The 27,938-nt window shown below is 39.8% G+C and overlaps 1 protein-coding gene across 1 annotated transcript; it reads right to left on the bottom strand.

The window, feature by feature from the left end:
* On the bottom strand, nucleotides 1–20,067 carry hpdl (4-hydroxyphenylpyruvate dioxygenase-like). Its single transcript, XM_063071847.1, has 5 exons — nucleotides 18,888–20,067; nucleotides 17,128–17,294; nucleotides 11,753–11,904; nucleotides 5,476–5,618; nucleotides 1–1,702 (listed from the first exon to the last, which is right to left on the bottom strand). The coding sequence occupies exons 1-5, from the start codon at nucleotides 19,502–19,504 to the stop codon at nucleotides 1,498–1,500; spliced, it is 1,284 nt and encodes a 427-aa protein (XP_062927917.1). The 5' UTR covers nucleotides 19,505–20,067; the 3' UTR covers nucleotides 1–1,497.
* Between the last annotated feature and the right edge of the window lie 7,871 nt (nucleotides 20,068–27,938).

Genomic DNA, 27,938 nt, shown 5'->3' with positions numbered 1-27,938 from the left:
TTCACTCATCTATTTTTTGCCAAATGTGTTTATTTGATTAACAGATGGTCACCTAAGTAAATAATAAACAAAAATCTTATTAAAAATCTGTGCAAATTATACAAAGTAAAAATATAATGAGTCACTGGAAAAACACGATTAAAACTAAGATACAAATTTCAAAAACTTATAAACAGTCAGTGATATACAGAGCTAATAAAAACCCCTTCAGCTCAACTTGTCTATGCTAAGGTGTCTTCCTTCCTGAGCTAGTCCCATTTGCAATTTGTTAGAACTGTTACAATCCAATAAAATGTGCAGCATACCATAACATATTCTTACTGATCTATCTTTAAAGATTTTCAAGTTACAGAATTACAATGCCCTATTTAAAATATTTTTTAATTCAAACCAATTCATATTCAGTGCATTTCAAGATAAAGGGACTAAAATCAGGATGCACTAGCTATAACCCTCTGTCTTAAAGGCAAAGGCACATACATTGAAAAAAAATGTTCTCCAAAAGGGAAAAATATGGTAATATCAAATTACATCAATTTACAACAAAAATGATAAGCAAATTATAGTATGCATTTATTCAATATTCTTCACTGATATAATCTCTAGTTTGATTCCAATTATAAAACCACAAAGTAAAAAAGGATTGTTTTATCTGCTGCTGTTGTACAAACTGAAAAGCAGTTTTACCATCACTACATGGATAGAATTAATTTCATTTCAAACTTCTACAAGGAAATGTACAAGAATTTTAAGGTACCTGTATACACGTTTACTTAATATTGGAGTGCAATTCCCCTTGCCTCTATTTCCAATTAAAACTGAAAATTCCACCAATGCAAATCTACAGATGTAACGGACTTGTATATCTGGACATGGAAGTTGACCCTATCGCACATCAATAAAACCCGGATTGATGTTGTGCCTTTCAGAACCCTGGATTTGCCCTCTGTTGCAAAGTATGGAAGAATGTTTATCGAGTCCGAATACACAAACATCAGGCAGTGAATAGGCCATACTAAATTGAAAGCGATATTAGTAAATATAGTGAAAGCTCTTCCTCTGAATTGACCGTGGCATCATTTGAATTGTACATTTTTCTTCCAAAATGTCATCTAAAGCATGGTATCTCTGGAAACGCAACCGTTCCTCACTGTTCTGATTTATTCCTGAGGTTGATGAGCTTCGAACTAAATCTTTTGAAAGTGTGAAAAAGGAATGAACTTTGAAATTATACATCAAGATCAATTTGGAAATGTTACCAACATCAGTAGAAAAAATTACAGAAATATTAACTTGAAATGGTTTAATTCCTAGAAATTGATTCACATTGCAATTTTTCATTTTGCAAAGACATATCTGAACTTGATATATATCTGTTACAGTACATTTATATTTAATATTTGGTACAATTGCATACTTCTGGAAAGCAGACCCTAGAAATTCAATGCCAAAAGGAGGATTGTGGTCTGATAGATTCCAACTGTCACTTGCAGACCTTCAACTTGAGAGCAAACCTGCATTCCTCATCAATATTCCCTTTGTGGTTTTATTCTCCTCATGCTGATCCATAGCTGTCTGAACAGATTTCCACAGTGCACGGATATTCCCATCTCCAAATCCGGAGGCACCTTTTCGCTCAATGAGTTCAAGAAAAAAAGTCTCTTCAGAAAATATTGGTTTTGTAAACATTTGCATGAGGTACCTACAACGAAGAAAATTTTGATCATAAATATTCACAAAAAATACATTAAACTCAACTCTACATGCCAAATCAGAACCTGCCTTGTCTCTTGTAGCAAACAATTTTGCTAATTCTAAGAAGGAACTATAGAAGGGGGTCAAGTAAGTGGTGAGCACTGGACGAGAGCACAGAATTATAGGATCCACAAAACCAGCAAGCAACATACATTGTTTGATAATCAAACTTCAAAAACCTAATTATTCATTCCAAGTTCTGAAACTAATACTAGGAGAAAATAGCAAGCCAGAGAAAGTTGTAAGGTCTCAGAATAACACAATTATAAATGAAATTAGAATGACAATCTCAGAAAGGGAATGGCACTTTAAAAAATAATTTAAATGTCTGAGCTATTTTGATGGTTTTTTTAGGTGAATGCTTGAATGCAATTCTTAATACCCAAAACTTCTACCATGATGTAATAAAGGGTGACAAAAACTTTAAAATGGTGCTCAATACTAGTGCCCAAGTAATATACACTTATGCAGGAAGTATGCATTTGGAATCTAGCCATAGGAATCTTTGGGGGAAAAAAAACCTTGCACAGATTGACAAAAACGTAACAGGATCTTTAAGGTAGAGGAAAACATCTAGCGTGTTCACTTTCATATGTCATAGTTTTCTAAAATTAACACATTAAACTTCTCTCCTGATAATAAACTAACATTGAGGCATATCCTGCAGTGATACTTGCATAAATGCTAGCACTTCCAGCCTTTTCTTATCAATTTATAGCACTATGGCCCAAGATGCTTATTTGGGTTCCTATTGTTTCAGCAGGGAGTTTCTTTACACCATTAAGCACCCCACTGGCCTTTCCATTTCTGGAATCTCACAGCCACTGTCTCTGACAGAACTGACAAGTTGGTGCAGCTGATCTGAGGAATGGCACACAAAATAGATTTTCTGAAAGGACAGATACTTAACCAAGTTTGGAATCACTGTCATTTTGGTTTTTGCAACTACTTCTAACCTCGGTTGTTTATAAAATTTAATACAAAGCTATGGAATCTTGACTACACTTAAAGTAGCATCTAATACAAATGCTAGACAAAATAAAAGTTATGCATGCCTTAATAGTGCTGTTACAAAAAAAGTTTACAGGTTCAGATTTCCATTGGTTGCACTCTTCTGTTCCTATCAATGTTCCAGTGAGATGGTAGAACAACTTGTTCCTGAATCTGAGCCAACAATATCCTTAACAGTGACAAACTAGGACCAGGCAGAGATCCATGAAGATATGGACTACAAACATCGCATTGCAAAACACACAGCACGTAGTTCAGAAACTTCAGAAAACATGTAGAAAACTTTAGAAATATTCCATTTAAAAAAGGAACGGTGAAGCAGCCTCAGCACCCCAGCAGCAAATGAAATAAAGTCAGTCTGAATTATGATTACATTTAGATGCCAATATACTCAGGATTTAAGATACTGCAATCATAAATCATCTAGCAAGGTTTTTGGTTTCTATTTGCCCAGACACAAAAAGCATCATATGACACCGGAACTGATAGTAGACTGCATTTCAGTGACACGTCTTTGCGCAAAAGCAATAGCTTTTCCAAAAGCTACTGAATGTGCTGTAACAGTGCATTCAGTCCATAAATGTTTATTAGCAAGGAAGCTGAGGGAAGTTATGTTTGGTTTTGATGCAGGTTATAATTCTGAAAAGTTTTCTTATTGTGTTTTTCCTAATCAATACAGGTCTTTACCAACTTACAAATGCGCCACTTAGGTTCCGGCTGAATGTACAAACAAGCACGGGTGATAGGCAGGGTGCATTTGCTGGCTGCTTGAAGGATGCAGGCATCTCTTCCCATGAGAAAACTATTTCTGGCCATATTTCCAAGTCACAAACTGTTCCGGTTAGAACATTTCACAGGAGCAGCACCCTGCTGTAACTTTGGGAGGTTCTGCAATGTTTCACATCAGGGATGAAGGAGGTCACAATCTCAGAAAGGAAGTCATGCTTCAGTCTCAGATTCCGTTTGCTGACAGCTGGAGAATGTCCATCATGCTTGCTGCCATAACAACTTGCATTTCATACACATCTTTAATGTAATAAAATGGCTCACCTCACCTAAAAAGAACCATCATGCTTGATAAGTTACATTACACGCTGAAAGAGCTATTTTCGATAAGCACCTTAGAAGATGCAGACAGAATACCAGAAAAATTAAAGAGAATTTCAGACCTTACAGAGTAGGTAGCAACAAAAATTTGATTTACAGAAAAATCAGACATACATATTTACTTATGGAGATATAACATGGAGTAGACTCTTCCCGCCCTTCAAGCCATGCCGTCCAGCAATCCTGATTTAATCCTAGCCTAATCACAGGACAATTTACAAGGACCCATTAACTTAGCACCTGTCGGTCTTAGGACTGTGGGAGGAACCTAGAGCACTCAGAAGAAACTCTCACAGCACATGGAGAACATACAAATTCCTTACAAGAAGCGGTGGGAACTGAACCCGGATCACCTGTTTTGTAAAGTATTCTGCTAATCACTACACTACCATGCCACCCCTCCTGCAGTACTCTACAATTAGGGAATCCTAAAGCAAGGGAAAGGTGACCCAATACAGTCCAAATTGTTACGGATATCTTTAAAGGCAACACGATTCACAACTTGGCAGTAATTAGGGCTCCGGTCTCACATCTCAAGACGCAGGTTTGGTCCTGACTGAGTGCTGACTGCATGAAGTCAGTACATCCTCCACATGATCATGTGGGTACTCCATATTCCCTTCACACCTCCAAGGCATGCCTCCTATAAATCAAGTGCTAGTGTAAGTAAATGCAGACATCCCACCCTGCAAAAACTCATTTCAGGGAGGTAGCACCATCAATTTGCGGGAGACTCCAGGAACTTCTGGGAGAGGTGGGATGTCAGCAATAGAGTAGCTCCTTACCAGCTAGTCAGCTAGTTTAAATAATGTTAGCTATGCTAATGAATGAATGACACCTGTTAAACTCACCTCTACATGTCTTTTACAGTCTTAACCCACCATGGGCAATAGAAGAGTCACTGTTGCAAACAGTGCAGCGAGCAACACTGTCATTATTTTTGACCCCTATTAGGCAGGGGTACACTTTAGTGTAGTCTGGGGTGACGTACGTTTTATATTTTCTTTTTTTGGAACTGACTGCCATCACACACACACACACTCTCCCTCTCTCAAAAATTGATTTCCGGGACATTGTATATAATTTGTGGGCATCAGGGACAGGAGAGGTGGGATGTCTGGTAAATGTCAAAAAAAATCAATAAAAAAGTGGAGGGAATTATTGGGTGTGGAAAGAACAAGTTTGGGTGGGGTGGGGTGGAGGGAGGAGGATCAATGCAAAATAAGGAGAGAGAATGGGATTAGTTAGATTGTTTTGCGGAGAGATGGATCAAATGACCTCCTTCAATATCAAAGTAAAGTAGAGTGAGATTTTCAAATCAAAACTTGCCAGGATGGTAAATATCACTGGTCAAAACCTGGAGGTGGATATTGAGTAATGACCAAGAATGCCCAAACACAATGTCCCTGCATACTTTCCTGAGAGACTTGTGGTGGTATTGAGCTATTCAGGTTACCCTGGTTGTGCTTTTCAGATCAAGATGTAAATCAGAAAGCAGTCAGCAAAAATATGATTATTTTATTCAAATTTTTTCTTCAAATATTGTTCGTGACAGTAAACGGACCAGAAAATTTTAAATATTGTCTCAAAAAACAAACAAACCTATTTTTGTTATCATCTGGCCTGTGACATTCAGCTTCTTCTTTACAGTGCTCACCATCAACCTCCGAATCGAGGAGAATGCCATATCGTGAAAGCAACTCTGAATCTTCTCCTACTTTCATGATCTCTTGCTGTTTGTCAATCTGTAAAAAGAACATGACAAAGGCAAAAGAATTTAGTGCAAATTTGGTCTACCCAACTAGGATACTAAACTTTTAATATCTTATAATTAAAATATCTAGATATAAAAAGCAATTGCAAAATGTAATTAAACACTAGTGGAGAAAGTGACTTTATTCAGTAATTTATGTCTTTCAGAAACAACTACTGTAAATTATTTTGCAATTAAGGCCCAGTATCTAAAGCAATAACTGGTCACTATTCAGAGGGGGAAAATATTAAGAAACAGTAAATGCAATGTAGATTAAATAGAATCATTGAGTCTATTTTTAATTTCACTAATTTTAAGAGGCACAGAAGTTTATGGCCAATAAATTGTCTGTGGTGATTAGCTTTATACTGACAACCACTGTACATACCAAGTGACAGCACATTGCACACATTCCTCCTGATCAAAAATGATTTAATTGTTAATTGTGTAAAAATAATCCAGGTCAGAATTTTCCGAACAACAGCAACAGAATGATACTATCACCTTAGGGATTTTTGAGCAGCCAAGTATTTAAGCTTAATTTTCAGCACAACTAACTCTACAAAGGATCTATGATGTGTACAAGGATGAAAAGTGATAGTTAGCTCTTCATTCAGACTGCAAATTCCTTTCCCAAGCCATGTAGTTCAAGGAAAATGGGCAAAAAAAGCCTGTTTAAAAAAACAATAATTTAATTTTCATTAAAACTTCTGGAATTATGTATTTGTATAAACCTGGTCTGTCCCTGACTTCAACAATCATGAAGTGCCTTGAATGGCTGGTAATGGATCATACAAAATCCCACTTTCCAGTTACATTGGACCCTTTCCAGTTGGCCTGCTGCTCCATCCACTGATGGTATAGCCTCAGCCCTCCACCCGGTCCTCTCCCACCTAGGAAATGATGCTGCAGACACCAGGTCATCGGCTTCAGCTTGGCATTTAGCACCATCGTCCCTGAGAGTCTGGTAGATAAACTGTCCCAACAGCCCTTTTAGTAACTGGATCTTGGACCCCTTGATGGAAAGACCCCAGTTAGTCTTAGTTGGCAGCAACAGCTCAAGCTCCATCATGCAGGTCACTGGTGCCCCACAACCCCCCCCCATCACTCCAGGGCTGTGTGCTCAGCAAGTTGCTGACTCGTGACTGCATGACTGATCCAGCTCAAACCTGGAACTGTGCAGCGCTGGATTAGTGATTTTGCTGAATCACAGGTTGTTAGGTTAGGATTAAATAAATACACACATCTAACTCACCCTACCTGTAAAGTATCCTGTAAATAGAATTAAGTTGGATAATAAATAAAAAGAAACTACAAATGAAAAGTAAAATTGGTTGAAGTACAGCACAGGCAAAATACCTTAAGACTAACAAGTTACACCTGAGTGTTCCTGCAGTGTTAAGAGCAGCCAAACATTGATAGGTTGAGAGGGTGAACAGCTTTAAGTTCCTCAGCATACACCAAGATCTCACGTGGTCTGTACATACCGGCTGTGTGGTGAAAAAAGCACAGCAGCACCTCTTTCACCTCAGTCAGTTGAAGTAGTTTGATATGAGCCCCCAAATCCTCAGAACTTTCTACAGGGACACAATTGAGAGCATCCTGACTGGACTGTATCACTGCCTGGTAGGGGAACTGTACTTTCCTCAATTGCAGAACTCTGCAAAGAATGGTGCGGACAGCCCAGCACATCTGTAGATTTGAACCTCCCAATATTCAGGACATTTACAAAGACAGATGTGTAAAAGAGGCCCGAAGGATCACTGGGGACCCGAGTCACTCCAACCACAAACTGTTTCAGCTGCTACCACCTGCAGCACAAAAGCCAGGACCAACAGGCTCTGAGACAGCTTCTTCCACCAGGCCATTAGACTGATTAATTCATGCTGATACAATTGCATTTTTATGTTATACTGACTGTTCTGTTGTACATACCCTATTTTATTATAAATTACTATAATGGAGACATAATGTAAAGATTTTTGCTCCTCATCTATATGAAGGATGCTGGTAATAAAGTCAATTCAATGATCTTTTGTTGCTTTATAATCTGTTGGTGATTCTGCATCCTCTGTAGAGTGTCTGTCTTGAGTACAATGCCAACATACAATGTATGCTGTTAGTGCTTTACACCACGAGAAGCACTTCCTTTATTCAATGAACACATGAATGGGGATAGATAAGCACAGGTTATATAAAAAAAAATGCAGAATAAGAGGAATGACTTGCTTCTTTTAAAGACCATGCCAACAGCTAATTCTGGTAATGGCATCAACCAAAATAGTAGCGGCAGTTTGGCACAGAAGCACAGGGAATTTGAAATTAGGCTGGCAAAAATCATGCCTGAACCAGCGGTAAAACCGGATGACTGATTGCCAGATTCAAGGTGGTCGACCTTTACTTAGTTGCATATATTTCAATGCAGGGAGTATTGTGTGCAAGGTACATGAGCAGAGAGTATGGTCAGCATGCAGAGTTATGGTAATGTAGCCATCAGTGAGACTTGGTTAGAGAAGGGGCAGGACTGGTTGGAGTACTCCGCAGATGCAGGAGAAGCTTTCCTGCGCAGGTCTGCCAGAGAGCTTTAAAGAGCAGCAATTTTTTTCAGCAGGTTGTTGATCGGAGTACTGCGCAGCCGCTGGAGAAGTGTTCCCATGCAACTCTGGCAAAGAGCTTTAAAAATCCAATTTCCATAAAAGAGGTACTGTCGAGCGGAGCAGTCATCACAGGAGCAGTCTTGAGTCAGAGTGGCAAGGCCTTGGCTCAACAGACGGAGGCAAGGCAAGTAGGCATGTTCACTCTTATTTCTTATTTAACTCAAGGAAATAGGGGCTATGTCTACAGGGCCAGTGTTTTGTTCTGGGTGTCAAATGCGGGATTTCCGAGAGACTACCAGCCTCCCCGATGACCATGTCTGCACCACGTGCATCAAGATGCAGCTCCTAACAGACTGTGTTAACAAACTGGAGCTGCAGTTTGACCTTCAGCTTGCTAGGGAAAGTGATGAGGTGACAGTCAGGAGCTACGAAGAGGTAGTTACCTCAAGGCTACAGGAGACAGATAAATCACTGACCGTCAGGAGAGGGGAGGAAGAACGTCAGATAGTGGAGAGCACCCCTGTAGCCGTTTCCCATAACAGTAAGTACTCCACTTTGTGTACTGTTGGGAAGATGACCTACCTGGGTGAAGCAACAGTGGCCGTGCCTCGGGTACTGAGTCTGGCCTTGTGGCTCAGAAGGGTAGGGAACTGAACAGGATGGCAGCACTAATAGGGGACTCTATAGTTATGGGACAGATGCTGATACCGTGGACATGAAAAACACAGATGTCAGTTTGCTTCCCAGGTGCCAGGATTCGTGATGTTTCTGAACGCATCCAAAATATCCTGAAAAGGGAGGCCAGGTTATAGTACATATTGTTATCAACGACTCAGGTAGAAGAAGAAAAAGGGGAGCGGTCCTAAAAAAAAAATGCAGGGAGTTCGTTAGGAAGTGAGAAGCAGGACCTCAAGAGTAGTAATCTCAGGGTTGCTACCTGTGCCACACAACAGTGAGGATAGGAATAGGAGGAGGTTGCAGATAAATGCATGGCTGAAGAATTGGGACAGGGATTCAGATTTCTGGTTAGTTGGAACCTCTCTTGGGGCAGGTGTGACCTATAAAAAAAAGGGTAATGTCGCAATTGTAATGGGGACTTCAACATGCAAGGGGATTGGGAAAATCAGGTTGGTGTTGGATCGCAGAGAGAGAGTTTGTTGAATGCCTACGAGATGGCTTTTTAAGAACAGCTTGTGCTCGAGCCTATCTGGGGAAAGGCCATCTTAGATTGTGTGTTGTGTAATAACCCAGGTCTTATCAGGGAGTTTAATGTAAAGGAACCCTTACGAGACAGCGATCACACAATGATTGAATTCATACTGCAATTTGAGAGGGAGAAGCACTAGTCATACGGGCCAGTACTGCAATGGAATAAAGGGAACTACAGAGGTGAGAGAGGAGCTTGCACAGATTGATTGGAGGAAGATATTGGCAGGGATGATGGCAGAACAGAGGTGGCTGAAGTTTCTGGAAATACTTCACTAGGTACAGGATAGATATGTCCCACAGAAGTAGTTGCTCTCAAATGGCAGGGGTAGGCAACTATGGCTGACAAGGGAAGTTAAGGACATTATTAAAGCCAAGGACAGGGCATACAAGGTATCAAAAGTGAGTGGCATGTTGAGTGATTGGGAAGCTTTTGAAATCCAACAAAAAGCAACTAAAAAAGCATGAGGGGAAAGATGAGATATGAGGGCAAACTACCCAGTAATATAAAGCAGGATACTAAAAGTTTTATCAGTTATATAAAGAGTAAAGGGAGGTAAGAATTGCTATTGGACCACTGGAAAATGATGCAGGTGGTGTTCCTCAGTGGTCAGTATTAGGACTGCTACTTTTCACATTGGATAATGGAATTGGTGGCTTTGTGGCAAAGTTTGCGGATGACATGAAGTTAGGTGGAGGGATAGGTAGTACTGAAGAAGCAATGTGATTGCAGCAGGACTTAGGCAAATTGGAAGAATGGGCAAAAAAAGTGGCAGATGCAATACAGTGTTGAGAAATACAAACCCCATTTCCAGAAAAGTTGGGATATTTTCCAAAATGCAATAAAAACAAAAATCAGTGATACGTTAATTCACGTGAACCTTTATTTAACTGACAAAAGTACAAAGAAAAGTTTTTCAATAGTTTTACTGACCAATTTAATTGTATTTTGTAAATATACACAAATTTAGAATTTGATGGCGCAACACCCTCAACAAAAGTTGGAACAGAGTTAAAATAAGATCGAAAAGTGCACAGAATATTCAAGTAACACTGGTTTGGAAGACTCCACATTAAGCAGGTGAGGTATCATGACTGGGTATAAAAGTAGCGTCCATCAAAGGCTCAGTCTTTGCAAGCAAGGATGGGTCGTGGCTCACCCCTTTGTGCGAAAATTCCTGAGAGAATTGTTAGAGTCAGTTCAAAAGGAACATTTCTCAACGCAAGATTGCAGAGAATTTAGGTCTTTCAACATCTACAGTACATAATATTGTGAAAAGATTCAGAGAATTCAGAGACATCTCAGTGCGTAAAGGGCAAGGTCGGAAACCACTGTTGAATGCGCGTGATCTTCGAGCCCTCAGGCGGCACTGCCTAAGAAACCATCATGCTACTGTGACTGGAAACCGAAGAAATCCCACGCATGCAACGGGGAAGACATCACCTGTAAGGCTGTATGTTGGAACTGAACTCCGAATTACAACACCCTGAGCTATAATAGCGGCACGCTAACTGCTTCAGAGGATTCTTTCAAGGAATCAAACATAGCAAGGAACATGATATTTTAGATCCTATCTTGTACAAGGCAGGTAAAAACAATAACAACTCATTTTAACTAAGATTTTATTAAATGTGGAGAATTAACTAAATCTTAGAAAATCAAACTACGTTAACCTTTACTGCAAAAGTACATGAAGAAAGTCTTGCTACAAACAACAAGCAAGACCATTTCTGAAATCATGTTTGCAGTTTTGACCTTCATGAATAAGAAAGTATGCACCTTACTGCAACAAAGATTAACGATGCATTCCTAACATGAAAAGATTACCTCGAAGAACGATTAAGACAAATTGGCCTATATTCTCAACAGCTTGTATAAACTCACCGAAATATAGGAGTTTCCATGGAGGCTTAACATGGTGGATGCTGTGAGGCTAAAGGCCCTAGAACTAGACTGTAATTGGGTAAAAGGGGTTACATACAAAGCACATTCTTACCAAAATTCATACATCAATGTCATAATAGCCAGAGATATGGAAACGCAGAGATTTCTTCAGAACAATGCAGTTCTAAAGACAGATTTGAAAAATTCTTCCTTCAATCCAACAATTTGTTTAAAAAAGTTGGAAGATCATAAATGATACCTACTCAAGAATTATGCTGAACATACTGCAAAACTGTTGATGTTTGACTCATTCTTCAAAATAAAGAAAAGCACAAACTTAACCTTAAATATTAGAAGAAACTATCTTATATTACCTTTTGAGATATTGTATTTTTATTTCTTTTGAAAACTATTTAAATTGTTCAGTCAGTACTATACCTCTGTGTAATATGTAGCAGGAGGGGTAAAAAATTGAACTCCGGCGTCTACAAGAGATTTGCAGGTAGAAACTATGTCACTGGTGTACAATCCCACATGCTGTATTCCTGCTCCACGGTGCTCCTCCAGAAATGTGTCAACTTGGTTTTTACCTAAGCATATACACAAATTATTTGTTAAAATATCTAATAATTCACTTCAATTTTAAACAGAGTGTCAGGCCAGAACATTAGTTGGTTATGATTAAAATTTTAATTTAGTTTAGCAATATTTAATTTTCCAGCTTATTTAAATAGTAAGATACAAAAGAGGGCAAATATCATCTAGGCAATTTGGAGGAATGAGGGAGAATGGCTAACTAACTGGAATGACAAAGAAGTTACAGAATAAAATTGAATCAATATCTATTACAATCCTTTAAGAAATTTAATTTCTGTTCTCATTACACAACATTGTAATCCAATGTATACTTGTCCCCAAATGAGTTATCAACATAATTTAGAAAACTGTTAAATACACTCGAAACTACACCAATAAAGTTTGCTTAATTTATAGGAAGACAAAAAAAAACTATAACGTTGCCCAAATCTTAGCATTTGAGATTCATACTGTTCCAGCAAAGTATGATCACCAGTAAATACTCGGTTAACAAAACCATGAGTTTTATACTTTATTACTTATCTGTGCACATAACAAGTACACCATCTGATTTACTATTTCCTTCTGTTGTCATTTTCAAGGTTACATCACCACAATTTCCATTTTTGCCCATGGCATGCTGGATGATTTCAGGCCCAACCTTGGAAATTATGCAACCAATTCTTTGTACTAATACCCTAGTTCAAACCCATTTATCTTTGTGCAGAATTTCTCATTTGTGCAGTTAGTTCATCTTGTGAAATACTATCATGTTTAATAATGTAAATTTAAATGAATGTCCCCTTTTAACATATTAAAATAATTTACCTTGATATGCATTACTTCTCATTATACTAGCAGTACAACACAAGGTTATGAAAAGCAATAAGCAAATTTGTTGAGATCAAACTAGCCCACTATCAGGATCATATTAAGAAAATATTTGTATAATTTAAAGGAGAAATGTCCAAGATCTTTCACAGTGATCACACTCAGTGTCTTTACAAAGCAGGAAGTATCTGAATATTAATTCCTAAAGTGAGGTTACAGAGCCATCATTCAACAAATCAATATAGTGTCTATAAAAAGTATTCACCCTTCCTTTGACAGTTTTCATGTTTTATTGTTTTACATTAACTTCACACTGTAGTTAATTTGTCTTTTTTTGGCACTGATCAACAGAAAAAAAAACTCTCCTATGTCAAAGTGAAAACAGATCTCTACAAAGTTATCTAAATTAATTACAAAAATATAACAAAATAATTGATTGTATAAGTACTGACCCCCTTTACTATGACACCAAATCATCACTGGTGCAACCAATTGGTTTTACAAACCACGTAATTAGTTAAATGGAGATCTGTGTGTAGTTAAGGTGTTTCAAACTCCACGAAAAGGTTACTAAAAAGCACAAGTCAGGAGATGGACACAAGAAAATTTCCAAGTCACTGAATATCCCTTGGGGTACAGTTAAATCAACATCAAGAAATGAAAAGAATATGGCACAGCTGTAAACCTGTCGAGAGCTGGCCATCCTCGAAAACTGAGTGACTGTGCAGGTAGGGGACTAGTGAGGAAGGCCACTAACAGCCTTACGACAACTCTGGAATTACAAGCTTCAGTGGCTAAGAATGAACAGACCAGTCACAATGTTATGGGAGAGTAACAAAGAGAAAGCCACTGTTGGGAAAAAAAACTCACATGAAATCTCAGCTAGAGTTTGCCAGAAGGCACATGGGAGACTCTGAAGTCAGCTAGAAGATTCTATAGTCTGATGAAACCAAATTTGGGCTTCTTGGCCAAACTAAACACTATGTTTAGTGTAAATAAAACAAAACACCATCAAAAACACACCATCCCTACCCTGAAGCATGGTGGTGGGTGCATCATGCCGTGGGGATGCTTCACTGTAGCAGGTTCTAGAAGGCTTGTGAAAGTAGAGGGTAAAAATGAATGCAGTAAAATACAGAGAAATCCTGGAGGAAAACCTGAAGCAGTCTGCAAGGGAACTGCAACTTGGGAGATGTGTTTTCCAGCAAGAAAATGACCAAGCATAAAACCAAAATTACACAGGAATGACTTAAAATCAATGTCCTGGAGTGACCAAGTCAGAGCTCAGACATTAATCCAATTGAGAATTTGGGGCTGTTCACTCATGATCCCCATGCAATCTGACAGAACTTGAGCAGTTTGGTAAATAGGGAAAAATTGCAGTGTTCAGATGTGCAAAGCCGATAAAGACCTATCCACATAGACTCAAGGCTGTAATTGCTGCCAAAAGTGCATCTGCTAAATACTGGCTTGAAGGGGATGAGTAATTATGCAATTATTTTGTGTTTAATAATTGTAATACATTCAGGCCAATTTGTGGAAATTTGTTTTCACTTTGACACGAGTCTTTTCTGTTGATCAGTGTCAAAAAAGCCAAATTAAATCCATTGTGATTCAATGTTGTAAAGCAATAAACATGAAAACTTCCAAGGGGGTGGGGGAGTGAATACTTTTTATAGGCACTGTAGTTCATTCAAGGTGATACTCAGCTATTATGATCTAAATGTGTTATCTCAAAATGATTAAGAGCCATCCCTGCTCAAACCCCAGAAACCTCTGTAAGCAAGTTACCCAAAGGTCATGAACAAAAAAAGGTCGGGGAAAACAAGAATAAATATTTAAATTACTTATCATCTCCTTCAAATTGTTGTTCAGCATAAGTCAAGAATTGTTGTTCTATAAGGAAAAGGAATATGGACTTCTCCTGCAAAAAATATTTGGAACAAGATCGCAACAGCCTTACAATGCAGCCACCAATCAGTTAGACAGTCATCCAGGTTATGATAAGGCTCAGCTTGTATCCATACCCGTGCATCAGCAGAGGAGTCTCCCAGAAGTTAGATATTTGCATGTTTATAAAGCTGATTTTCTGAAAGTTTATTTATTGCTTGGCAACCAGGCATCTGTGATATAAATGGAATCTAATCACAAGAGCAGGTCACAGCAAGTGTATAATACTGAGATTTCACCTCCTCACTTTCCCCACCAAAGCACAAGTCAGCAGCATGAAAGAATACACTCCATCACTGAGTGTTATCCTCACTGCACTCATACAAGAGGCAACACACCACCACCATTCAGGGTAAAGTAATCCACTCCATCAGTTCTTAAACTACCTGCTTAAAAATATTTTTCCATCACCATAGGCACACAATGGCTTCACTATGATCTACCAGCAATGTTAACCAAGGGTCCCTTGACCATATTCCTGAACACCAAGGCAAGGTGGTACAAGGGCACACCATCACACTAAAAACACCCTGACGTGTACACATTTTACCATTCCTTTCATCAGCACTACGTTTAACCTCTAGAATTCCCTACCCAAGAGTAACGCAAGTGTGTTCTCAATGTACCCCACCATCACCTTCCCAAATGCAACAAGCATGTTTCTTGTCCTGCTTGTCAGGCTGAAGTACATTCTAAGTTTACTTTGTATAATCATTTAACACTAAGGTAATAATCACTGTACTAGCATTTTCCCTACCATCTCTCTGGTATTCTCTCACCTCCAGATTTTAAAGCACAGTAATAATGGGATAAAGTACATAAAGCAAATCCTCACCAGAACCACTATGGAGGTGCAAATCCAAAAGTTGGATTATGCCAATGTGACTATTACTCTTCAGAAAACAACAATGCTAATACACAGTCTCTTGTAAGGATGATTTGCAGTAAAGTTTCAAATTACTAATTGAAACGAAGACAATCCACTCCAAGGCCTGAAAGCATGAAACTGGGCCTCATTCCAGTACAGACAGAATCAGTGCTATTTATTATCAAGAGAAGTAACATTGCTGTTCTTAATAATGTTTATCCTTCATGGACACACAAAAAACAGCAGACTGGTTTATAATTTAATCTCAAATACTTAAAGTTCAATAATATGTTTGCACAAATTAGCTGCCAAGTGATAATCACTGCCAAATTTGAAGCAAACTAAACACACAAGTAGATGTTTAATTCTTCTTTAAGCCCATTTCAAATTCTATTGTTATTCTTTCATAAGACAAACTTTTTCCTCCTGAAATGCCAAATATATCCTTTAGTATTAACTTTGTCGTACTAAGGTCTGATTTGTAAATGCACATTGCCTGGCCAATGTTTAAAACCTCGGAACCTCAAAACCTACACTGGCTCCCGAACCTGACTGTTTCCAGCAGTTTCCATTTTAATTCCAGGTTTTTAGCCTCTAAATTTTCAGTTTTCATTACAGTTATCAGATCAGCAGGGTAGATACTCAATGAACATTTCCCATTATTAATAATTCCTTAGCAAATGGAGCAGTCCATACTTGCGTGTAATAAGACCTAGATAGCATTTCTGTATGCACTGATACTGACAACTAACACCAATTCTTAGGTTAAGTGACTGGCAAAAGGTTGGCAGATGGAGTAAAACTTGTAGAGTGTGGTTACCACTTTGGGAGGAGTAAAAAAAAAGTGAAGTGTTGCTTACATGTGAAGTACACAATGTTGCCAACAGGGGATCTCATACACAGTACTTATTATTACAGATGTACAGCAAATGCTTATATTAAGAAAAAACTGGATCTTGGCTTTTATTGTCAAAGTTGATACACCTTCCTACAACAGTAGAGAACATTAATGAGTTTACGTGTCCTGCAAATAGATTTGATTCCATTAGTTAAGGAGGAGTGTACTTACAATGGAGGCAGTTCCCATCCATTCTCTACGTTAAAAAAAAATAGCCCCTTACCTTACCTTCAAATTTCCCTCAAAGTTGAGTCACTATCCTTTCAAGGACACAGGATTGGGTGACAGATGCCTACCTTGATAGCAATGTTATGCTCTAAGAACACCAAGAAATGAAGAAAGGAATAGTTTGAGAACCATTGAACTAGAGATGAAATTGGAAGAACTTTTATCCCCAGAGCAATTATAATCTGGCTGGTGGCACCTTATAGGGTGACGGATGCAGCTTAGATTGTGATCATCTGTTTACTATTTAATAGGGAAAAGATGCAAATGTGCTTAACTAGTTACAGACAAAATTGACATGACACCTTGATGAGAAGGACTCCCAGTGATTTTATTGTTAAAATATTTGGCCATCATTGGAGATATTACATGGAGAAATATCTGAAACTATGCATACATAAAATGCAGCTTCATTTAATTTTTTTAAAATGAAGTGACATTTTGACATAGTAATGTTTGTTGTACCTTGACGGGGTAAGGACTCAGCAATCACAAACTTGCAGTCCGTTTTCTTTTCTTCATTTGTAGAGATTGACATACCAACTTCACTGCATTTCCAATATTCCATAGCAGTCAAGCGCAATCCAATGTCATTCCCTTGAATGACATAACCATTGTCTACACTTTCATTTCTAGAAAAATAAAATGTTTGACATTATTACAATTCAAATTATCCTAATGGAGACAAGGGAGCACACAGAAGTGTGATATACTAGCTAGTTGAGTGATGTCATAGTAACAACCTTGCACTCAACACCAGTAAGACCGAAGAGCTGATTGTGAACTTCAGAAGATAGGACGAGGGATCACAAACCATTCTTCAGAGGAATCAGAAGTGGAGAGTGAGCAATTTAAAGTTCCTGGGTGTCAAGATCTGAGGATCTAACCTGGTTTCCAGCATATCAGTGCAGCTATAAAAAGACAGAAGCTATATTTCATTAGGAGTCTGAGAAGATTTCATTTGTCACGTAAGACACTCTAAAACTTCTACTGATGTACTGTGAAGAGCATTCTCATAGGCTGCAGCACTGTCTGGTTCAGGACAGCTACTGCAGAGGTTCGAAAGCTACAAAAAGTTGTACAATTAGTCAGCTCCATCTGGGTACTAGCTTCAGTAGTATCCAAGAAGCAGTGCCTCATAAAGGTGATGTCCATCGTTAAGGACACTCATCAGTCAGGACATGTCCTCTTCTCATTGTTACTGTCAGGAAGGAAGTACAGAAGCATGAAGGCACATACTCAGAAATAGGTACAGCTTCCTTCCCTTTGCCATCTGATTCCTAAATGGGCAATGAACCATGAACATCACCTCACTTATTATTTCTATTTTCCCACTATCTTTAACTAGTTAATACATATCTACATCCTGTAATTGATTTACTTATTTTTTCCCAGATCATGTATTGCATTGTACTGCTGCCACGAAGTTAAAAATTTCACATATGCCAGTGATATGAAATCTGATTATAATGTAAGATTGCCAAAGCATTAATGTTAAGTTGGTTACTCTGAAAAAAACACTATTAAAATCAATTCTTAACTGTAAAAGTTGAACCTTCAGCAAATATTTGTATCTATAATGTAAAAATGTCTATTACATAGTGCCTGGAAGAAGCAGATTAACAAAAATAGAAAATAAAAAGATAATAAAACACACCATGGAGAGGAAATAGGTTTGAGTTCATAAAAATGGACAAAAAAATTCTTGGCAACACAAACTAGCAGATGTTGAACACAAGTCTTACAGTCTTAATTGTGTCTTACATTAGTACATTGTGCATTATAAAGTCCTGAGGAAAAGTCACACCAGAAACATCAACTCCATTTCTAACTCAACTTTTTGTGTGAATGGTTCCAACGTTAGCGCTTTGTTTTTGTTGAACTTCAGATTTTCAGCACCTATGGTGCATTCTGCATTTGATATTTATAATTTGTGAAAAGTCCTGCAGGGTATCATTACTGTTTACAGAATAAACACTAGCACCAAAATTATTGCTGACAACCTTGTAAGGTTCCAGAGAGACATAACAAACACTTTAACGTCAGGACACACTTGTAAGCCAAAAGTGAATTCTTAAATGCCAGCGGATGGATCGGTTGTTATAAAACAACAGCATCATATTCCCTTCACCGCCATCGCTACATTTCCAAGTAACTTATAAAGTCACAAGAGGAAGGATGGAAATCTTTGCGTTTTTATTTAAAGCGCCTCCATCGGCACTCACCGGTTAATGAGGAAGCGCTGGAAGCCGAAGCACCTCTGGTACCAGTCCATGATGTAGTTGCAGTGCCCTTGAGGGCACGCATAGGTTATGTGATCAAAATGAGTGATTGCCACCGGATCGCCGTCCTGCTCCCGAGCCAAGACCGCAGCCGCAGGACCCAGTCCGAAACCGGGTAGAAAGTCTCCGAAGTAGTTGCTGCGGTCGATGAGAGTGTGGCGGACATCACCCACCACCGACCCCAGCACAGAGTAAGTGACCGAACCCAGCTCGTCCTCCACGGGGCTCGGTGGCACTAAAACCCGGCAGCCGAGGCGGCTCAAGCTGAGCGTCGCCCGCTCCACGTCCTTCACCTCGAAGGACACGTTGCAAGCGGTGTCCACCACATGCGCCGGAGCCGCGTCGTACAGAAAGCTCTCCGGCCCCGAGCACCGGCCGGCCGCGCTCTCGTTAACGATGAACACGGCGGAACCTTTCCTGAGCAGCGACTGCCTAACACTCGGCGTCTGGCGGCTGCCGCACAGCTGGAAGCGGAACGCCCGCACCAAGTAGCGGACCAGGAGCTCGCTGTTGCTGACATGGAAAGCAAGGTGACTCAGCCGCTGCACCGGGGCCGCCATTAACGAGCATGGAGAGTCACAGGGACGGAGTGAGCGGGATATTGAGTCAAGGAAACTAATGAATTAGCAAATGGTGGGAATCTGAAAATAATACAGCGGAGACCGGGAATACGCTGCCGGTCAGGCCGCGTCTGTGGGAACAGAAATCGGAACACGCCGCACCGCCGACCTCCCGTCAGGACACGTGTGGAGGCGGAGCTCACGTTTGGCCGAGCCCATTGGTCAGCGCTCACATGAGGGACGAGCCCATTGGTCAGCGCTCACATAAGGGACAAGCCCATTGGTCAGCGCTCACATAAGGGACAAGCCCATTGTCAGCGCTCACATGAGGGACAAGCCCATTGTCAGCGCTCACATGAGGGACAAGCTCATTGGTCGGAGCTCACATGAGGGCGGATTACTTACTCCGAGCCGGCAGGCGAGCTCGAGGAAACAGTTGATACTTCGGGCCGGGACTTTTCATCAGTTTATTCCCCTTTATAGATGCTGCCTCAGTTTCTGAGGTCCGCGAGCGTTTTCTGTGCGTTACTCAAGATCGCCAGCATCTGTAGAATTTCTCGCTGTTTCTGGCTTGGGCGCCAGCAGCTCACGATGGTTGGTTGGTTGGTGGGTGGGCGGGCGGGCGGGCGGGCAGGGGGCGGGGCGTGGAGCCAGGGGAGGACATGATTGGAGGGGGCGGTTCCCACCGCGCACGGGCGGGAAGGGCGCAAGTCGTTGTCACGTGGGACCGGCAGCTGTCACGGCCAGGTGGGAATGTCACTTACTCAGACAGAAGGCGGGGTGGTTGAATCTCTTCAGGCACGGTGGACCATCCCCAGGTAACGTACTAATTATAATTGGGTATAAAACCTAAAGCAATATTCGAAGTGCCATTCCACCTGAAACAGGAGTGACAGGGTTTGGGGTGGTAATACCAGCAAAAGAAATTGGAATCAGCAGAAGAATATCTAATAAGTTAGGAGTGTTTACAGTGGAGATGGTGGCGGTGTTGGTTGCGTTGCAATGGGTGCAGAAAGGTAGACAAGCCAAAGCATTGATATGTTCAGATTCATCCTCAGTTCTAGCAAGTTTAAGGTCTTTTTACACAAACAGTCGGCAAGATGTACTTTATGAAGTCCTTCAGTTAGTTACAAGAATTGCAAATCAGGGAGGTCAGGTAAAATTTCTATGGGTTCCAGCACATGTAAGGATGAAGGGGAATGAGAGGGTGGATGAGTTGGCAAAGAGGGTGTTAAAGAAAGAAAATGTGGAAATGCACATTAGTATCAGTAAAGCAGAGGTTAAGTGTGTAATCTGGGGAAAAAGTCAACCGAATGTGGCAAAGATGGGACAGGGAGGGGAAAGGGAGGCATTTATATCAAATACAAAAGAGTGTTGCAGTTACTAGGGTAGGTAATGGAAACAGAAGAGAGGAAATTGTGTGGACTAGGTTAAGGCTGGGGCATTGTGCATTAAACAAAACATTGAAAATGATAGGGAAACACCAGACAGGATTGTGTGAGGAATATCAGGAAGAGGAGTCAGTAGAACATGTAGTTCTGAGTTGCAGGAAGTATAGGATACAGAGAGAGATGATGAGAAATAAATTAAGGGAGTTGGGGATGCAGGAATTCACATTAAAAGGGTTGCTGGGCATGGGTGAGAGAGCACAAGTCTGGGTATTTTTAGCGTTTTTAAGGGGTACAGGGTTTTTTTTATAGAATATGACGAATAAACAGGAATAGGATACTAGGATGGTCAAAGATGGGAGGGTGAAGTGTAGGTTTGTATATGTGTGTGTGTGCGATTGGGTGAAGGGATTATAGTGCACATTCTGGAGCAGAGGGTGGCGGTAATGCACCATTAAGCTGGATGCCAACCGCCGTAAAACAAGATACAGACAGACAGAAAGTGCCATTCCAAAACCCTACTTGAAGAAGTGAGTTTAGGGGAGAACACGAGAAGTTCTGAGGATGCTGAGGGTCTTGAGCAGCACGCACAAAATGCAGGGGGGGAAGCACAGCGTCTCTGGAGGAGGAACCAGTCGACGTTTTAGGCCGAGAAACTTCATCAGGAGCGGAAAGAAATGGGGCAGAAGTTGTAATAAGCAGGTGGGAGAGGAGAACGAGTACGTTGGTAGGTGATAAATGAGACCAGGTGAAGAGGAAGGGTGGAAAATTTTAAAGTGAGACCATTTTTAAGTGTATGGGGGGGGGAGTTTTAAGGCCAGGTAACCCATGCAGCAAAAACAGATACAATTTATGGACTGTTGATTCCTGCAGTCAAGCTGGAGAAGGTGCTTCAACATGGAAGAGTTTGGCTTGTTTAGCATTAGTGCAGAAATAAATGTTGGGTTGATGATGGATTTGGGTGACCTGTAGTGAAAAAATCTGGGCTGTACCCTCCAAATATCCGGACCTGCCTCTTGGTTTTTTTGCACTACCTTACTTCCCATTTTTCTATTTTCTATTATGATTTATAAATTAAATTTTTAATATTTACTAATTTTAACTATTTTTAATATTTGTAACCCAGGGAGTGTGAAGCGCAGAATCAAATATCGCTGTGATGATTGTACGTTCTAGTACCAATTGTTTGGCGACAATAAAGTATAAAGTATCTATGAACTCCTCGCCTATAGTTGTAGTTGCTTGGCAAACAGCTGGGGCCCTATTGTTACGAACCCACAGGTTTCGTTTACTGTGGACTGTTGCCTGAGCGAGGTGGGACAATGACATCAGTCACAGGCTGACACTGCTGACTGTGGACTTAGAGAGAGAGAGAGAGAGAGAGAGAGAGACCTTCAGTTGTAGTAGAGAGAGACTGGGGAAGCTGGTAGCTTCAGCTTGTTGCAGCTGAGGCTTGGAACTCTTTTAAGCCCAGAAGATTGGGTTAAATATTCCCACACGGTGCACAACGAATGTGTAACTATCGCTTCATATAAACCGTAGGAGTGGATTTTTGGAACATCTTGTGGGACCACTTGTGTAGCCCTTGGCTGGGTATGTTGTGTGGTAACTACTGGAAGACGATATTCCTGTGACAGATCACTTTTGGTGATAATTCGTATGTGGATTTGGAACGTCATGACGGACAAGATCTATGGTGACTATTATCTCGTTTTACCAGCATGGAACATGTGGAATACTTTGTACTTACCTTCCCTCTCCATTACAATGTGGATTACAAAATACCTCTCTCCCATCATTTATTTTGTGGATTACTGAACTTTCCTACTTTACCATCTCAAGACTCTAAGCCTTGTTCCCCCAAGCTCAGTAGTTTGGGAGTTATATTTACACACATATATACACATAACACTGTTAACTTTTGTTTATCTTGGTTGACTTGCTATATTAAGTAGATACTAATAAAGATAGTGGTTTTAACATTAAAACCTGACTCAGTGTGAAATCTCTTGCTGCTGGTTTGTTTCTAAAATGCTACAGTTCGTAACAGTATGCTTAAGTTTGTTTCTATCAGTTTATATGAGCAAGTGAAAACATAAGATGTCAAAAATATTCCCCACTTGATTGTAAATTTATGTTCATGTTTCAATATTTAGATATTTTGTATAATAGTTCAATGATTACGTAATAAAACATCTCTGCTTTTTGTGAGTTCTTTATGATTCATTGTTTAGCCAGTTTGAGCCCTGATGATAGGTCTCAGCCCCAAACATCAATTGTTTATTCCTTCCATAGATGCTACCTGACTTGCTAAGTTTCTCCAGCATTTTGTATGCATCGTGCAAGATTACCAGCATCTGCAGAACCTCTTGTGTTGAGGAGCTCAGGATTTCTTTTGAAGTGATATCTTCTGAAAGCAGGTGACAGAAGACAGATATTCATAAAAATGCAAAGGCTGCAGATGCTGGAATCTGAAGCTTTTTTTAAAATAAAAAGGATAAAAATACTCAGGGTCAGGGAAATGCTGTTTTTTTTTCCATCCATTGCGTGTTTCTTAATTATCTGCAAATCTGTTGACCTCAGCCCTTTGTCAATTGAAGATGATGCAGTGAGTTATGTTTTATGCTCATACATTTTCACTGTTCATGATTTTACTTGTTCTTTTCTGGCATCTTTCTGTGTATATGTCCTTGGTGGGTATGCTAGTGCCAGTGATGCATTGGGGTTGTTGCCTCACCGCCAAGTTCCTTCAGTTGGCTGGTTGCTCCAGATTTTCAGGATCTGCATTCTCATGTCTCCCCCCTCAGTGCTGATGAAAGGTTATTGAACTGTAAATTTTACTTAGTACTTTACTTATTTTCTAACTTGCTGAGTATTTTCAGCAATTTCTCAATTTCAGATTTTACAGTGACTCAAAAGATGCAGAATTTTGTATCTCTCAATTCCATCTTTCATGTAAAAAGTGAAAACAGATCTGTACAAAGTGATCTCAGTTACAAATATAAAACACAAAATAATTTATAGTATAAGTATACACTCCCTTTAATATGACAAACCAAATCGTCACTGGTGCAGCCAATTGGTTTTAGAAGTCACATAATTAGTTGAATGGCGATTTGTTTCTGGAGATCTGTGAATCAATGTGTTCAATTGATTGTGGTAAAAATATACCTGAATCTGGAAGGTCCAACTGCTGCTGAGTCAGTTTCCTGGCGAAAACTACACCCTGAAGACACTAAAACACTCCAAGCAACTCAGGAGATGGACACAAGAAACTTTCTAAGTCACTGAATATCCCTTGGAGTCAATCATCAAGAAATGGAAATAATATGACCCAGGGGTAAATCTGCCTGGAGCAGGCCATCCTCAAAAACTGAGTGACCGTGCAAGAAGAGGACCAGTGAGGGAGGCCACCAAGAGACCTATGACAACTCTGGAGGAATTACAAGCTTCAGCGACTGAGATGGGTGGGACTGTGCCTACAACAACTGGATGCGCCACCAGTCACAGCTTTATGGGAGAGTGGCAAAGAGAAAGCCACTGTTGAAATAAACCTCACATGAAATCTTGGCTAGAGTTCGCCACAAGGCACATGGGAGTCTGAAGTCAGCTAGAAGATGGTTCTATAGTCTGATGAAACCAAAATTGAGCTTTTTGGCCATTAGACTAAGCACCATAAATACTTTATCCCCGCAGTGAAGCATGGTGGTGGCTGTATCGTGCTGTGGGATGCTTCACTGCAGCAGGTCCTGGAAGGCTTGTGAATGTAGCAAATTGCAGGGAAGTTCTGGAGGAAAACCTGATGCAGTCTGCAAGAAAACTGTGACTTGGAAGACTTGTTTTCCAGCAAGACAGTGGCTCCAAGCAGAAAGCCAAAGCTGCACAGAAATGGCTTAGAAACAACGAAGTTAATGTCCTGGAGTGGCCAAGCCAGAGTCCAGACCTCAATCCTATTGAGAATCTGTGGTGGACTTGAAAAGCGTGTTCACTCACGATCCCCATGCACTCTGGCAGAGCTTGAGCAGTTTTGTAAAGAAGAATGGGGAAAAATTTACATGTCCAGCTGTACAAAGCTGATGGAGACCTATTGACAAAGACTCAAGGCTGCAATTCCTACTGACGGTGTATCTACTAAATATTGATTTGAATGGGGTGAATACTTGTACAATCAATTACTTTATTTTATATTTGTAATTAATTTAGATCACTTTGTAGAGACTTGTTTTCACTGTGACACGAAAGAGTCTTTTTCTGTTGATCAGTGTCAGAACAAGCCAAATTAAATATGCAGATTCAATGTAGTAGAACAATAAAACATGAAAACTTCCAAGGCTGGATGACTGTATGACTAAGAGATAGCGATTACATTTTTTGAAGGAGTGTGAATGACCATTAAAAATGAGAAGTGACAAAGGATCTGGAAGTGATGGAATCTATGTAGATTCCAACCTTTTTTATGCCATGAACTAAAACCATTAAGCGACGGGTCTGGAGACCCCTGATGTAGATGTTTTCAAGCTAGACGAGTTAAGATAACGTTATCCAGATCTTTTTGAAAGTGAAAATAATGAGAAAACCCCAGAGGATTAACAAGCCTTCACTCCCTTAACTCGGCTGGCACTAACTACCTTTTGTATTTTCCAATCTTTCTTGGCCTTAATTCTGTTGTATTCAATTCATTTCTATTCCTTGCAATTTGAAGGTGGTTTAAAATTTAACTTTTCCTTGGTCTGATAAAAGGTAATTGGTATGAACTGTTAACTTTGTTTTTCTCTGTATAGATTCTGCCTGACCTTCAGTTCTTTTCCAATCATTTTCTATTTTTAAACCCCAGACAAATTGGCGTGCCAAGATTGTGAAAAATTTAGAGAAAAGAGAACTATTCTGCAACAGAAATTGCATGGTGCTCACTTTGATTTTATCAAAGAAAGATCATTGTAAAAGACCATCTAGATAGCTTCATTCCAGAACTTCACGTATTATCCCTGCAACTCAGCAACACGCAGAATTCATTGTGAACCTCACAGAAGAGAGGAATCAACAGTTTCTTCCAACAACTGAAACTCCTTGAGAGAGCATACTTAATATTTCAGAAGCCTCCTCTGGCAAACTATTGACAGGACTCCAATTTCACCACAAATAAAGTGGAAATACATTCTTAATGATTGTGATTTACTGTGATTTTTAGGTACAGAGCTGAAACATGGTAAGTGTATGTGAGATTTCTCATGGTACCATCATCAACAACTGAAGAACCTTTAATATTTTCGTATATATGAGAGATTAACGGACATCAGCATACTCTCAAAGGAACACATCAAGCATTGGAGTAAAGATGATCTTACATAAGCTCATTTACACCAGTCAAATCATACAGATACTCAGCTCCCAATTCTTCAAACTAGCTTTTTTTTTCCTCGTGGCTCCATCATGAGGGTTGGAGAAAAAGATCGTCCCGAAGGTGTAATATCAATGCCAACTCATGGACTGTCATAGACTGGGAGCCTGCTGCAAGAATCTCTGCAACTTGAGACTGGGATGGCAACAGGGAATGATGTAGAAGGAATCTAAGTTTATCGTTATTGGATGAGATCAGCAACCTGCAGACTCCTTGGAATATACCATTGTTGGTGATTTGAGAATTTACATTACACATAAACCATTATCATTTGCAATGTCCTTCAGCCCAAAGTCTTAATTTGCATGGAGGAGAGCAAACCGGCATGGAGATCTCATTGTAATTCTAGTTAAAAAGTTTTTGCTCTGTAAAACATCTGCCTGCATCTTTGTAAATTAGAGAGTATGCAGTGTCCTTTGGAGTGCTTGAGGCATTTTTGTAATCCTATGACTAGAGTACTGTATAAATAAAAAATAATAATGTGCATTCATGTAGCAACTGGTTGTGAGAGCAGGGAAACGAATAAATCACAAGACATATTTCAAAGGGAGATAGAACTTTCCTGTTGGATGTATGTTGTAACATTGAAGAAACAAAGATCAAATGAGTTCTTATTCAAAGGCATTGATATAGTAATTAATGGAAGGCAATAAAGACGAGATAAAGATAAACTTCTGGGTTAAGAATCACACCTAGCTTTAAAGAATAGGAGGAACATAATTTTTGATTGTATTGTTTTAATTAGCTTGAGAAATGTAGATTTCTGAAGAAAGCAAGGTTGGAGTGCTCTGGGCAGAATGCTGATTTGCAGAGCTTGAGAGTGGCTTTGGGCTGAGCAGCAAAATCTGCGCCTGGAGTGTGATCTGTGCCTGGAGCCTGGGTCCTAGTGCAAGGTAAAATGTACTCCTTAGACCATTTAAATGGAAGCCCAGATTGGAAGTGAGAGCTGAGTTTGCTCACTCTCCGTGTTGGTCACTCCTATCCCCAGGGCGTGGAACCTTTCGCTGTTCCGTTGTTGGGTCAGTTTAAACACTGGCCCAGATAGACTGCAAAGGCAGGGTGTCAGTCAGGACGAGAGCTAATTTTGCTCGTTCTCCGCAATGGTCATCTCCGTGGCAGTGAGGCTATGAAGACTGTCCACTAATATGCTGAACTGATAAGTAAAGCTTTAGGCTTACTCCAAGTTGCTCTGAGGTTCAGATCTGAGAACACAATTTTGGTTTGGAATGCTGTTTTCACTTCAATTGTTCGCAATTTTTTTTCTTGCACATTGGGTGTTGGTCTTTTATTTTTACTTTTATTCGTTTTTATCTTTAATTGGGTTCTTTTAGGTTCCTTGCTTTGTGGCAATCTGTGAGCAAGGAAATTTCAAGGTTGCATAATTTATACATTCTTTGATAAATGAATCTTGAAATATTACATGTTTTCCCTTTGCTATTGTTTAAATCTCTGAAGATAATCAGGTTAGCTCAATGTTCACATATTATTAAACTTATACTGACCACAATAAATTAATCAGTTTATTCAAGAAAATAGACAAACTGAGACGCTGGAAGTCAGGAATAGGACACAGTACAGCGGAGCACAAGTACAGGCCCTTCAGCACACCATGTAAGTGCCAAATGTGATTTCAGTCGTCATGCTTGCA

This window comes from Mobula hypostoma, chromosome 19 (assembly GCF_963921235.1).
Source record: "Mobula hypostoma chromosome 19, sMobHyp1.1, whole genome shotgun sequence".
NCBI classification, from domain to species: domain Eukaryota; kingdom Metazoa; phylum Chordata; class Chondrichthyes; order Myliobatiformes; family Myliobatidae; genus Mobula; species Mobula hypostoma.
The sequence above is the reverse complement of the archived record's forward strand: the minus strand, read 5'-3'. Positions and strand labels throughout refer to the sequence as shown.